The sequence below is a fragment of the Typopeltis vanoorti genome, chromosome 19, assembly GCF_054136105.1.
Source record: "Typopeltis vanoorti isolate ZY-2024b chromosome 19, IOZ_Tvanoo_1.0, whole genome shotgun sequence".
In the NCBI taxonomy this organism is placed as follows: domain Eukaryota; kingdom Metazoa; phylum Arthropoda; class Arachnida; order Uropygi; family Thelyphonidae; genus Typopeltis; species Typopeltis vanoorti.
Genome location: NC_143567.1, coordinates 55,571,557 through 55,587,185, shown reverse-complemented (window position 1 = coordinate 55,587,185; position 15,629 = coordinate 55,571,557). Strand labels below are relative to the sequence as shown.

Below are 15,629 nucleotides of genomic sequence, written 5' to 3'. Positions count from 1 at the left end.
TGTAGTTGTATGCTGTCAGCAGTTTTTTGTGAGGAACCCCAGAACTTTCTTAAAGCTCTGAAGCTGCTTATTTGTTAGTGAGCCTTCAGTGTGAGGAAGACCTGCATTTTCAATTTCCTCTTTATCATCTGAGGACTCATGCAGCTTGATCTCCTCATCCCCCCCCTCTACAGACTGTTGGGAGGGTTTCGGAATGTTTGGAGGGAAAAGATTCTCTTTTGCAGCTGCACTGGTTCATCTTTGGCTGTTTTTCTGCTTTTGTTTCTTGCTCCTCTTTGTTATTTTTATCAGAATTGGTTAGTTATCTGTTTCCTATTTCCTTTTCTCTAGGATGGCTTTTAAACAATGTTGGCAGAAGTTCTTCTGAAAGCAGAGTTTTATTAGTGCCACTTGATTTTGTCTCCTCGGTATTTGACTGAGAGTTTTTTCCTTGAGACTTTTGTTAAATGTTTCATGCTTCTGGTTTTCTGATCTGTCATGGTTGATTGTATGGTTAGCCGGTTTCTCATTTTTGGGTATATATCCTTGCATGATCTTCTTTGTTGCACTCCATCTGTTTCTGTGTTGATTATTTTAGGCATGGAGATTATGTTGTCGCCGAAGTGCATTACAGCCTGTTTTATAAAACTCTTGATGTGAGCAAATTCAGGCCTAGTAGTAGTGGCTTGTAGCTTTCAGATTTTACCTGTCATTGCACTGTATTCTGACAAAATCTGTGAAGCATTTGATGGCTTATTTCCAGTGCAATGGAACATTTGACGCTGTTACTTTCGTGGGAGCTAGCACAACTGGCGAGACATTCACATGGCATGTTCAATGTTTATTTCCTTTTCAATTAATGTCTCAGACCAAGATGCATTGTTAAAGTACATTTATATAGTTCTGGCAACTCTTGAAACATGGGTTATATTTTTTGGTGGGACATGCTTGCCCCACTGCATTAGCCGTTAAGCATTAGCTGTGAAGTCATTAGCCTCTATATACAAGTAGTCCAGTCAAGTTATTCCACATGCAAACTTTGTTTGCTTACACTTGGATAAAGAATGAAACTAAGAATATAATTTCTTAGCATCTTTAATTATAGTATAACCAAGGGAAAAAACTTTCATCTATCTCTAATTTGGAGTATTTTAGTAATAAGGTGTGACACCTTTTGACTACTTGTATATGGGAAATATATGAATTCTGCATTACATCAAAATTGGTACCGTGGTTTGTAAGGAATGCCCAACTGCATAGAAATACAAACATCCTTTACATCTACTCCTTCCTACTAACTACAGCAGAAAAATTCTTCTCAAAGATCTCTACACACACCCCAATGATCTAGTTAAACAGGCAGCAAACTATGATGAAACTGACCTCTTCAAATACAAGAGGCCAAAAGCCATCCTGAATACTTGCAACAATGACTAATCTCCGTGTCTCCCCCCCCCCAGGGCGAGCTCTCAGCTCATAAATCTTTCCTTCAGTTCATCCTCCCTATCAGACAACGGGGAATAAAAGCATCTTGCTTCATCCTTCTAGCCAATGATGTCATGTAATGTTAAAATTGGTATCTCTTCTGGGTCTGGCTTCCACTGATGACATTTATTCACGCTTATCATTAGGTTTTCTTATTTCCTGGGAAGTAGCGAGGTTCCACTTGGTGGTGGGTTTTTGCCCATCACTTGGTGGAACCACTGCTGATTTTCTTCTGCTGGAGTGATTCAGGTCAGGAATAATGAGTTTAGTAGTGATCCTTTAAGGTCACTCAATGAGATTTAGAGTGATCTTGTAGATCACTTGAGTTTTTGGAGAGGTATCTCCAAACTTAAACATACCTCAGTAAAGGTCGAAACCAGTCTGGATAGTGGCCCTTCCTATAATGCATAGCAAAAAGGATATGTGCCTTGTATTATTGGATACTAAGGTAATTGATGTGAAGTCATTAGACTCTATATACATGTAGCCCAGTTGTGAAGTTACTTCATGCACAAACTTTGTTTGCTTACACTTGGATAAAATGAAGAATGAAACCAAGAATATAATTTCTTGGTTTCATTCTTTAATTTAAAGAATGTGTTAACTGAGCTATTTTCAGATGGTATGGCCACTGAAACAAAATGAAAGATTAGCAAAACAAGTATTCTTTGCCATGATAGCAGGAAAAAGACACATAAGAAGACTAAGATGTAGGTGGATTGATATAGTAAAAAGTGCCTTAGAAGACAGAAATATCAGATCTGATAATATTGGAATGTTGAAAAATAACAGTCTAATTTGGAGGAAAATTGTTGGTAGAAAGTTAGTACTACACGAAAAAGTTATATCATTTCTATCATGCTATCATGTACATCCTTTAAGGGGTATAGTCAGTAATTCTGATGATGATTTATACATAAATCTGTCTAATAGTGTGGTGATTTCCTAGTTGATTATGTGGTTTGCATTTTTCATTTCCATGCTGTTCCATGCCAGATTTGCATGGTTTGTTAATCTGGGTGTATTCTTGATGTTCAGAAATACATTTATCGACTGATCTTCCTGCTTGTCTGTCATGTGACAACTTGCATGAATGTGGTGTACTTGGCATACAAGTACACCACATTCATGGTAGCATAACTGGTGCAAGCGTGTTCTTTGAAGAGAGTAATAGATTGTTACTCTCTCCAAACTGTTTTGGTTGATGAGTTTGATTTAGCAATGAGTTGGTGTTTTTTCTGCTGTGGTGTATGTGATTATATACTTATGAAATCAGCTTGTTAAGTTTCTCATGAACTTCTGTTGTACTTTGTTGTGGAGGCTTGCCTAAATCTTACTTGGAATACTCAGTAGGAAAATTGTTCTATATTTTTCATTCCTGAAAATTTGTCAGAAGGTCAGATTAGTTCTGACTAGGTCTTCTGACTATTTCAGCTCCTTTTCCATATTTCAATTTTCTTTAACTTTACCTCCTGATTATTGAAATTGATAAGTACATCTTTCTAAGAGGGAAGCCTATTTAGCCATCAAATATATATAGGAAAGTATGAAATTATTAATAATGCAGAAAAATTGAGAATTGACAACATACAAAACGGTAAGACTAAGATTATATATAACAAAAAAAATCATTTTATAACAAAAAACAACCAACAAATATGTGGTGGTATTATTTATATGGTCACTCCATGAAGTCAAATGACTCATTGCAGGAGACCCCACCCTATTCATTAACACAATACCTATCATACATCTCCTTAAACATATTCACTGTTGGTTGCTCATAACCACCTCTGGCAGCCCATTCCAATCATTCACCACTCTCCAAGAAAAGAACCTAATCTGCACATCCTTACTAACCACCCTTAGACAGCTTCCAATTGTGACTCCTTGTTTTTCCCCTACTCTGCATGTATTCAAAAATTTCTTCAGTGTCAATCTTATAATATCCCTATTCTCTCATATCCTCTCTCTTCTGCCTGTCAGCTAAACTCTGCAACCCACACACCCTCACTCTATCCTCATAGGGAACATTCCATAGACCTGTCACCAGTTTTGTCACTCATCTTTGAATCTTCTCCACAATCTCCTGATCCCCCTAGAAATGCAGGTGGCCAAATCTGTGCAGAGAAGTCAACATGTGGTCAAATCATAGCCTGATAAAGAGGAACAATAACCTCTCTATCTTTACTTGTCAGTGTGCTCTTCAGCATCCAAGGAATCCTCTGAGCTATTTTACCAACTCTTGCAGTATGTCCTCTGAATTTCAAATCTCTGTCCACCATCACCCCTAGATCCCTGGCCTTGTCAATTTCCTGTAAACTAGTACCATCAATATGAAGTGTGTAATCTTTTCATTTCAAAGTGCATTACCTTACATTTTACAACATTGAATTGACAATTGTCCTTTGCCCACACTGCCAATTTATTTAAATCATCCTGTAAGATAACTACATCACCATTATTAACTATTGCCCTCCCTCGTTTTGCATCATCAGCAAACAACTGAATGTCCCCCCCCCCTTTAAATCTTCTGCCATATCATTAATATATAAATTAAAGATTAGTGGTTCAAGTACAGAGCACTGGGTAACTCCACTAGTCACCCTCATTCACTTTGATCCTCTGATCCACTCCCTCCATCCATGCCAACAGCCTCATTTCCATTTACTCCAACTTATGCAATAATTTTCCATGCTGTTATGTGCCTTGGCAAAGTCCAGCAGTGTAATGGTGTAGCCATTTCCTTTATCCAATTCTGTCACCTTCTTATAAAATGTGAATAAATTAATGAGGCAGGACCTACCCTTTACAAAGCCATACTGTCCCCTATAAAGTTTCATATTCCTATCCATCCATCCATTCCTGAATTTTACTTTTAACCAACTTTTCCAATACTTTAACCACCACTCCAGAGATACTAATTGATCTGTAATTTGCTACTTCTGTCTTGGAGCCACCTTTATGTAATGGAACTATCTTACCTTCTTTCCACTCCCTTGGAACCTTGCCAGAGCTGAGACTAAGATTAAACAACTTCATCAGAGGCTCTGCCAGTTCACTTGCACATTCTTGTAGCTCATGAGCAGACATACCATCCAGGCCTACTGCTGTATTCACATTGATATTTTTCAGCATACTGAGTACCTCCATTTCATCTACCTCAATGCTCACATTAGCCTCTGTCATCTCAGTAACTGCAAAGTCACCACCTGGATGATATACCCTTGCAAAGTGATCACTTAGTAACTGAACTATTTCTTCTGCTTCTGTCACTTTTGTACCAATAGCACTGAGTCAAGTTATCTTTCCATAATTATTCTTTCTCTTACTTGCTACGTTGTGAAAAAACTCATTTAGATTTACTTTGACCTGCTTAGCTAATTTTCTCTCAATCTGATTTAGCCTTCCTTACCATACTAATTACCCTTCTTGCTTGTGCTTTATACTGCTCATAGGCATGCTTATATTTGATTACCTTGTTGTTTATATTCCTTCCGCATTGCTTTCTTTTTTTGCAACTCCTGCTTTATATTGTTAGTCATCTACTTAATCCCTACTGTTTATCCTCCTGACCCTGGGTATGCACTCTGATACAGCCTAACTCAAACAATTCTTGACGACTTCCATGCACTAATGACATTTATTCCATGTAGTTTATTATGCCATGGCACTGCTCCAAGTTGCCTCCTAAGTCTGTCATAATTGCCAGCTTTGTAGTTCCACATAAACAGTAACGTATGGAAATTTCTTGACTGATATGTTCATACGGAGCTACCTCCCGACAAGACTGCATGGCCACTTTCCACGATTGTAGGCTGAGTTACTACTGCAGTTGTAGATAGGTCTTCTCATGTTATTACCAGATATTGCAAACTCCTGGCCCCTTCCATCACGTGCTGTTTCAGGTAATTATCCCTTACTAATGGAATAAATTCCATTTTGCCATGTGCCCTTTCCTCCTTCCAATCTGTATCACCATAGTTGAAATTTCTGATGATAATTGCTCACCCTGCACTCATTGTGCTAATCTGCTGATGCATGTCATCCACATCTTCTTCTGGACCCCCAGGTCTGTAGCAGCAGCAACCAACAATATATTCTGTTCTGTTGGCTTCTATCTAACACCAGACAGCTTCAAATGAACCATTTTCATCAGATCTACAGTGTTCTTTAACTTTTATTTTTGTTGGTTGAAGTTCTTCAGTTATCATTTACTCCTCCTCCTGCCCTATTTCTTCTATCTTCTCTGAAAATACAATATCATTGCATTCTATCCCTGTAACTACATCATTCTCTGACAACCAGGTCTCACTGATGCCAATAATTTTTGGTTAAGTTGAACTGACCAATGCTAAAAACTCCTCTTATTTCTGATACTTTGGGCATTCGCGTACATGCACCTCAACATCCCCTTGGGCCTACAGTTACCCTTACATAATGTCATTACCTGCCCATTCAGATTCGAATTATGTTGACAACATGCACAAGTTTAGAAACATATACAAGAGGACAAATCAGTAATAGCTTATTTTATCTTTATCCTTTAAGATGTTTGTTACTTTCTCATGCATAATAAAAGAATTTCAAATGGTTATATGTATCGTATATGCAAAACTGATTACTTAAAACTAAAAAGAAAAGCCCCAGCATAAAATGAGATTATTAAATGACTTCGGTATAACAAATTTATATGATTAATTATTTAGAAAACAGACCGATGGTGAATGTAATAAAATTAAATAAATCATTATGTTGGCAACTTGTGCAGGTTTAGAAATATGATTAAAAGATGAAATCGATACAAGCCAATATACATGAAAGCTAAACAATTAATACAAAAACTAATCTTTTAAAAGATAGTAGTGGGGGGGGGGAAGAAACCAGAAAATGATAAAGTTGAGAAAAATTTTACTATATTTGGAAAATTATGCATATAAAGATCTTATTTCTATAAAGCATATGAATGCTGAAATTAAAGGAACTGCAAATACAAACTACAAAGTAAATTTAGAAGATTGTTTAGGTTATAGAACTTGAACAGATAATATATAGAGAAAATTCTTATAAAAACACACATAATGATATTGAAGATGTAATAACAAAAGGGAACTACAATTAACTTGGTGTTAAAAAAAAAAAAGGGGGGGGGTGATCACTAGTAAGTTTATTATTAATAATTAGTGATAGTCTTGCGGTGCTATCTCTGGTTATCAATGGAGATTGAACTGCCTCCTCAGTCGCCAAAAGTTAGATGGGGGCTAAAACAGCTCATCTCCTCCTTATAGGGTAATAAAAGCCATTATTGGATTCATAAACTCAATTATATACATTTTCAAGAAAAAAATTTCATCAAAAAAAAAGATGAACTAATTATAGATACATGTTTAATGATAGAAATTTCAAAATGTACAATAGCAGTATTAAAAATAAAAGTAAACATAATCAACAAAAATGTCACTGTTAAAATTGATTTAGAAAAGGATTATTAATGCCATACTTTCATAGCTAAGATGCATTGTGAAAGGCATACAGTGTGTACACACTTTTACACACAAAGCTCATCAAACTGTGCTTCAAACTCATTCAACATGTCTGCATTTAGCACACTCAGGCAGTGCATTCCACTTGCAAACCACTTTCCATACAAAGAACCTGCTTATTTCCTTGTTCACACCAGTGATGGTAACATCCCCTGACCAACTTAAACGTCTCAAGCATATCCTTCTCCTCTCCTTCTATTCAGAGGTTTTGCAAATTGTTCCCTCAATCTGTCTTCATACTCAGCATTTCAAAGACCGGTTACCACTTTAGTTAATCTTCTCTGGGCCTTTTCTAATATCCTTATCACCATGAAAACCAGGCAGACTAAATCTGCGAGGTTAACACACCAACATAAAGTCTCCTTTATTTTGGCGTGTTTTAAGGTGCTCCGTATCTTTCTATAATCCGATGTGACAACTTGAGCAATCTGACCACCGGACTTCAACTCCTTGTCTACCATCACTCCCAAATGTCTCATTTCCTCTGTCTCCTTCAGAATTTCCCCAGGTGTATACTTTAATTCTATGGTTGTTTAGCAAATTCCATAACCTTGTACTTTGCAGCATTTTGAACATTCCACTCACTTGCCCACATATAATCTGTTCAAGTCTTTCAATAAGGCCATATCTGCTTGACTCCCCAATTTTGCATTATCTGCAAACAGTTGAATATTTCCAATAAACCCATGCAGGTATCATTAATATGCAAGTCGAATGACAGTGGTCCTTTCTAATACTTCTCTGATAGCTGGTAATCTACCCAACTCAATAATCTTTTATCCAGTCACATCCAATTCAGTTTTTGCTACCAGTTTGTTATGTGGCAATCTATCAGAAGCCTTTACAAAATATAAGTACACCAATTCATATGCATCTCCCTTCTTCAATGCATTCACCACATTGTTATACTACATAAGTAAATTTGTACAACATGACTTCCCTTTAACAATCCCATTCTTACAATCAAGAAACTACTGCTGTTATTAACCCATTTCTGTATTCAGCTGTCATTAACCTCTTCAATACTTTAGCCACAACTCTAGATATCCAGATAAATCTCCTTTCTTCAATGCATTCATCACATTATAGTACATAAGCAAATTTGTAAAACATGACTTCCCTTTAACAAACCCCATGCTGACAATCATAGAAAATACTGCTGTTATCAACCCATTTTTTTATTCTAGCTGTCATTAACCTCTTCAATACCTTAGCCACAACTCCAAATATACAATTTGGCTTATAATTTGTTGCCACAGCCTTATGACTGTGTGAAGTGGAACAGTTTTACTTTGTTTTCACTCCCTTGAGACCTGTACCATTCCATGACTTATTTATTGACACTTTAACTTCCAACTACAAGTAACTTATAGTCAGCCATTTATATCAGGACATTAACCATGAGTTATCTTGTATCATAATAAATTTAGTTTAATCCTTTATCCAAGTGTGTGCAAACAAAGTTTGCACCTGAAAGTATCTTCAGGACTGAGGTAAGGTGGTACAACACTGGGCGACTCCTTGAAAAGGTGGAGCAAGCTACCAACACTTCTATCTCAGTATCTCCCATAATGCAAAACACATCTCCTTGCGGATATGTATAATGTTATGCATTAATATATACTAATATATTTCCCATATATACTAAGTTTACATATAAGATTATGTCTGATATAAGACTGTCTACAAATTATAGAAGCCAATTTGTGCAGAGGTTGGTGAGGATTGGGATTCAGAATTGGGTTAACAAGATTATCTGATGGGCAGCATGAGTTTGTAAAGCGTTGGTCATTTTTTAGTAATCTTATGTACTACAACAAGTAGTACATAAGATTACTTATAATAAATTATAAATTCATTTGATTTATTGATAATAAAAAATTATTTGTTCTATTAATTTTCAATGAACTGGACAGCAATAAATTCATTTGATGTGATATAGTGTTTTAGTTGGATTTTTAGACTTTTGATAGATTGCCTCATGACAAGCTAGTAACTAAATTGAAAAGGATGGGAGTGGATGAGAAACTGGCATATTTTATAAATTTTGGTTGGGAGATAGTTATCAGCAGGTTGTGTGTGTGTGGGTGTGTGTGGGGGGGGTGATATAGCTCTCTCTCAAAAAAAAAAAAAAAAAAAAGAAGAAGGTCACTAGCAAAGTATCACAAGAGTCTGTCTTGGGGCCATTATTGTTTAAATTACATGTGAATGACATTGAGACAGGATTAACTGGAGATATGCAGTTGTTTGATGCATAGTTGAGAAGAATTATGAGGAGCAGAGTTATGTTGTAGCTGTGCAGGAGGCTCTCAGTAGACTCTGAGTGGGCAAGTGAATGGAGCTATCAGTTTAGTCTTGAAATTGGTAGGCAAGGTTGGATGTTGAGTACATTTAATTACAAATTTTGAAGGAGGTGGTGGAAGAGATGAGAGATTTGGAGAGGGCGTGGGGTTTTTTTAAAACATAGACTTGAAGTTTAGGGGATCACATTGCTAAAATAGTTAGAACTGTAGGAGCTTGACATATAGAAGAAAAGTAATTATGGTTCCCTTGTAAGGCCTTGTTGAGGCTGCATATTGACTGTTGTGTTCATATTTGGTTGCTTGGTTTTCAGCAAGATGAATATATTAGAGAGGATCCTGAGAAGGTTCACTAAGTCAGTTTCAGGTCTATGGAGGACAGATTGAGAGAATGCAACTTGCAGAGCCTTGTGAAGAAGGAGATGGGATATGATTGAGGCATATAAGTTGGTGAGAGGTTGCTACCTGATTAGTGTCGAGGAGATTTTTCTTAGAGCAGAGGGAGGCAAGAGTAGAACAAGAGGCTATGCATGGAAGCGGTATAAGGAGAGTGTTAGCAGGTTCTCTGCATGGAGAGTAGTTGGCAAACTACTCTCCATGAAAGTGTGGTGAATATGGAACTGAATAGGTTTAAGGCACAGTTTGATGGTATTTTAGCATTAGTGAGTGTATGTGGATCTTCCACAATGAATCTATTGACTCTATGGAGGGCTGATGTTAATATATTGCCTGAGATAGTTGTCTTTCAAGAACTAAAGAAATTAGTTTTCCTTATAAATTGGAACAAAGATATCATTTGGGTATATTATCATTATTAAAATCACCCATAATGATTGCCCTTCCCTTGTTCACTAATCCAGGTTGCTTAATGTGTATCACTTTCTTCATCACCATCCTCCACATTCCCTGGTCTAAAGCAATATCTGACTAAATAATTCTTCTTCTTTTCAATCTCCACCTCACACCAAACTGCCTCATAACCATTGCTGCTGTTTCTCTCTTTCATGTCTATCTTATGTCGACATAATTCCATTAACTTTACGATATGGTTTTGAAATGAAAGAGAAAAAGGATAATTACTTTGTATAGATATATATATATAATTTCATAATAAAATGCTGAAAGAAACATTTTAATCTGATTCAAATGCTAAAAACTTAATCTTAGGTTTAATCTTAATCATAGCGAATCACTGAATACATAATGATGGAGAAAGAATCTGTGTGATTAATTGAAAGGGGGAAACATTTATTTGAAAGTAGCTTGGTCTACAACAGGATTAATGTAAGAACACTAATATAAACATGAAATGGTACAGTACAACAAGATTTTATCAACACCTATCCATTATTTTGCTAGTAGCATGCTTCATTTCCATCTACTCATTTGACAACCTTATAGTGGTGCTCATACATTTAAGCTTTAAGATCTTAAACCTATGCCTTAGCATTGATCTACATGCTTTCTTCAGAGTGACATTGTTAAAAGCACTGTGCTTTTTTTTTTAATAATGTAAAAAAAAAAAAGAAAGATTTTAGTTCACTCTTAATTTGATAATACCTATTTAGCCACCAAACATCAAATCTCTTGTATTAATGTTTTGCCTTAAAAACCCAGTGTTGCCTTCCAGTTCATTATAAATTAATAGAACAAATACTTTTGTTTCCTGTACACAAGAGTTTGAGTAACGTATAGTACATTAATACCATAGACGGGATAAATCAAGAGAAGAAATTTGTTTTGTAGGTTTGGAGTTGAACTATGAAGCTATTAGGGATACTGCTCCAGATGTGAGAACAGTATTCAATGATTAGATGCATTCATCATTTGTATAGGGTTAATAACTGTTCAGATATCTGTTCTCATTTCTTACAAGTTATGTGTGGGTCTTTTCCCAATTTTCTAGCTTTGACTCTTAAGCAACTCAATTTTTATAGGCATTCAAAATGTCATATTTGAATAACTGGACAAAATAGTTGGAAAAAAGAACTTATAGGTATTATGCATTTTTTAAAATAGCTTAAGAAGGGAGTGATTCTCTGGTATGTTAGAGAATCTGTATTTAAAGATGTTTGGTAGAGGAAGGATTCATTTTAAATATGCAAAACTATGCCAGTAATAAAACTACTCTAGTTCTTAATGTATTCTTTTCCTAAATATAAATATATACACATTAACTCTTTATTATAATTTCTAGGTTATGTTTACTGAAGAGGATGTGAAATTTTATTTAGCAGAACTTGCTCTTGCACTTGATCATCTTCATAGTTTAGGAATAATCTACAGAGACTTAAAGCCAGAAAAGTATGTTCTTATTCTCGTGCCATATTAGGCTTTTCTCATTTCTCTATAGTCCTTAACTGGTTGCATATAAATTAATCTTGAATAAACTGAATGCTTTGTGAAACTTTGTACTATTTACATAATGCAAAAAAAAAAAAAAAGTATTATTAACTTCTAATAAATTGAGATTTTATCATTTCATCTTATTCCAGCTGAACATCAGTAGAATGTGGTTTTTTAACATACTTCTATCAATGTACACTTCATAATGATATTTTTTCCATCCTACAAAACAGGCAGACTGGCCAGAAGAACACGTGCAATTTACAGACATAATACATGGGTCTCATAGCCTTAGTTGCTTCAGCCATAGATCCAACCAACAACCACAATAGTATTGTATGCTTGTTTTTCACAGAGACAGTAAAACCTATTTAGTTCAATAACTACTAATTTAATCCTAAACAGATAATTTCTTCCTTCTCACTCCAAATGGAATATACTGTATATATATATATATATATATATATATATATTGCATGCTTTTAATTTCATCTCATACTGATTATGTTTTAATTTGAATACATTTCCTTCATAGTTACATGGTGATCAGCATTCATTATTAAAAAATTCAGAAACAGCTACCATGTTATAGTAAAACAATTTAATATAAACCAAAATATAAACATTTATTTCATATCAAGGTCATCATCTGGAGTATATATATATACACATGTTTACAAAGAAATGAGCTACGTTGCAGTCTACACAGTATCACAGTAATTTGGTTAACTGTTAAAACTACTAGCCTGACTGCTGATTGAAAAAAACCCTTAGTACATCAAAGCTAGAGTCCTGTTATTATCTATTTGGTTACAAATCATTAAGAAATATATTAAGATACTTAGCAACATGCTCTCATATAACATATATATATATATAGATATATAAATATATCATATAACAGATATATTAAGAGAATATTGCTCTCTAGCTTAATATATCTCTTAATGATTTGTAATCAAATAGATAATAATAACAGGACTCTAGCTTTGATGTACTAAGATTTTTTCCACCAGAGGTCAGGCCAGACACTGTCTCCTGCTAATTTTTATGAATATATTAATTTATCTGAACAAAAGTTTATTCCTTATTGGATATGAATGTAGACCACCTACCTATCCTCTTCATGTTCCTCAACTTATAAAGCTGAGATCCATCTTCTCCAATCAACCGTGTCTTTTGCGATTAATTCTCCAACTCTCCCAACCATTCATCCTTCTTTCATTTTCTGTCATTCTCTATATTAGTTTAGGCCTATCATTTTCCTTCTGGGATCTATGTGAAAGTTACCATTGGAATCTTTGTTCTGTCCGTTCTTAGTATGTGTTCAGTTCATTTCTGTCTCTTGTCCCATGTTAGACTCAATGGCTATATCATGGCCATTGAGCTAATTGCTCTGATGGAGCAGTTCGTCCTATATGCATAGTGTATTATGGCTGTCAGTTGCATGTGTTCTGGATGGTTTGCATGTTTTGTGGTTGTAAAACCAGAGTTACTGGGAAGGAAAAATTCTGTTACCACCATAGGAAGCTGCTAAGAAGTTCTAGAAATAGTCTTTGTCTCTCCACCCTCACCATTTACAGGACTGGAAAAATGCTTGGAAATGAAACATTTATACAAGGAATGGTTCATTCATCATTGGGTGCTAGGAGTATATGCATACATGGAAGGAATTGGACTTTCAGCAAACACCACTGTAGCTGTACGGTATCGGGCAACATCACTATAATTGATTTTGCACAAGAAATATCTTCAACTTCACTTTCTTACATTTTTTGTTCAGTATTCTCTCAGACTACATGCTGACTTATTTGCTATGAACTTTTCATATGCTTTGTTTCTTTTCTATAATTGCCTCTAACTTCTTGAGTCTACTACGGAGTTATAATTTTTTCTGTCCTTTCAGACAACTTCACCACATGCTCTCTGGCTGAATTAATGACCATTTTCTTCAGTTTGCCAGTGAGTCTCTAAGGTTTGAATATTGTTTTCAAACTTTCTTTTTTCAATAATATTTGTATAATTTTATGTTTTACCATTCTGTTTACTCATGAACATACCCCCCCCCCCCCAGATCAACAGTACAAAAATCCGAGTCACTGCAGCTAAAAAAAACTTCCTCAAAAAATCTCAAACACAATTTCAAAAAATCACAAAAAAAAATGTCTGTGTTCTTCACTAACATCAGGGGTCTTTAATTCCATTATCAGTGATGTGCACCTACTACAGTCATCAAAACCTGATATACTATTCATCCACAACTGGTTCAGTGTTGTCTGTTTGGAAAAGCTTTGTTGAGAGAACAAAGCTATGAGGTCTGCAAAAATCTAGCATTTACCAAAGCCAAATGTTTTGGAACAAAAATTAGAGCTATCAAACTTCTCATCTCATCTTCCTTTTTCCTCGTTTACCTTGAGGTGTGGAGGGTTTATTAATCATCAGACCTAAACTGTTCACAGGATAAGGTGGTCAGCCCTATGCCGCATTGTATCCTGTGTTTATAGTGTTGAGTTCTCAAAGCTGGCTTTGTGGGATGAAAAACGCCAGGATAAACTGAAGAAAAAACTCTACTGTCCATGCTCAAGACCGGCTAACTTGGCTATGGCTGAGGAAGATCCTTCAGCTCTTCATGTCAGCAACGGGAATCGAACTTAGGACACTCCTTCCCTAGGCATATGGTTGTGAAGCGCACAGCCACTAAGCTAACCACATGGACGCAATCGAGCTACATATATCTTAATATTTAGGATATTTTGGAGAGGATTACAGATAACTCAGCAAAGCACATCTTATTTAAGAACAAAGAAAAACTAATAGCTAAATTTCAAGCACTAAAACATACCGAGATGAACAGCCAATACTGGATGCCATACCCAGAGGAACAGCCAATCATGAACCAACGATATAAGGAGCAGCCAATCGCCTATAAGTGAAGTTAGGAGCAACCAACGGACGCTGTTCAAGTCATCAACAAATCCAGCTACAACCTTAATGAAGGAGAACTCTCGCTTCTGAAAAAATTACTGATTTTAGGTTTCATTTATCACATCGAAAGAGGTATAAAATTCTTCTCCTCTAATATAGTCAATAAAATATGAATGGAAACATCATACATATTAAGATCCAATAAATAATTAAGTTGCAACATAACTAAAGCAGAAAAATTGACCCATAAATCTTTAAAAAAAAACATTGTTATTATAAAAGCGGATAAAGGCAATGCTGCCGTCATCCTTGATTGGACATCCTACCTGGAAAACATGAACCGATTGGTATCTGACCACAACACATACCAAATGGTGAACTACAACCCTCCAAACTGCATCAAAAATGAAAAAACAGAATCAAATCAGTGATCACATGGCCAGAGGAAATAACCAAAAACCTAATACTGCATTATGCCTGCTCTCCCAAAATATATGGCCTGCCAAAAATACACAAAACAAACATACCACTAACTGATAGCTGAAGGAATCGACAACCCTAATTATCACTTAGCCAAGAAACTAGCAGCGACAATCAAGGAGTTGGTAGGTCATTTCCCCCCTCCTACATAAAAAAAAAAAAAAAAAAAAAAAAAAAAAAAATGAAGTTTCATAAACAAAATTAGAAAACATCACACTCACTGACAAAAATATATTAGTCAGCTTTGACATAGCTGCTCTTTTCACTAATATCCTCATCAATGATACTATTCTTCTCTTACAAAACATATTTATGCCTGATATCACTGCCCTCTTTGCCCACCTACTCTGCTCCAGGTATTTCGCGTGGCAAAATAATTTTTTTCTACAAAAAAGAAGGTATGGTGTTGGGCTCACCATTCATGCCCCCCCCCCCCCCCAATAGCTAACTTTTACATAGAAGACTGAGCAACGAGCTTTAGATTCTGCCAGCCCAAAGTCTGGCTCAGATATGTTGATATTTTCTCCATTTGGCTCCATGGCCGTGAAACATTAAACACATTCCTAAGCCA

General features: G+C 35.6%; 1 protein-coding gene across 1 annotated transcript in view; it reads left to right on the top strand.

Annotated features, from left to right (window-relative positions):
* The window catches only part of LOC150096137 (ribosomal protein S6 kinase 2 beta-like), a 335,208-nt gene that overhangs the window by 129,715 nt on the left and 189,864 nt on the right, over window positions 1-15,629 (top strand). Inside the window, exon 7 of the mRNA XM_090409619.1 lies at window positions 11,505-11,611. Coding sequence (XP_090265745.1) covers window positions 11,505-11,611 — 107 coding nt within the window. The remainder of the gene's footprint in view (window positions 1-11,504; window positions 11,612-15,629) is intronic.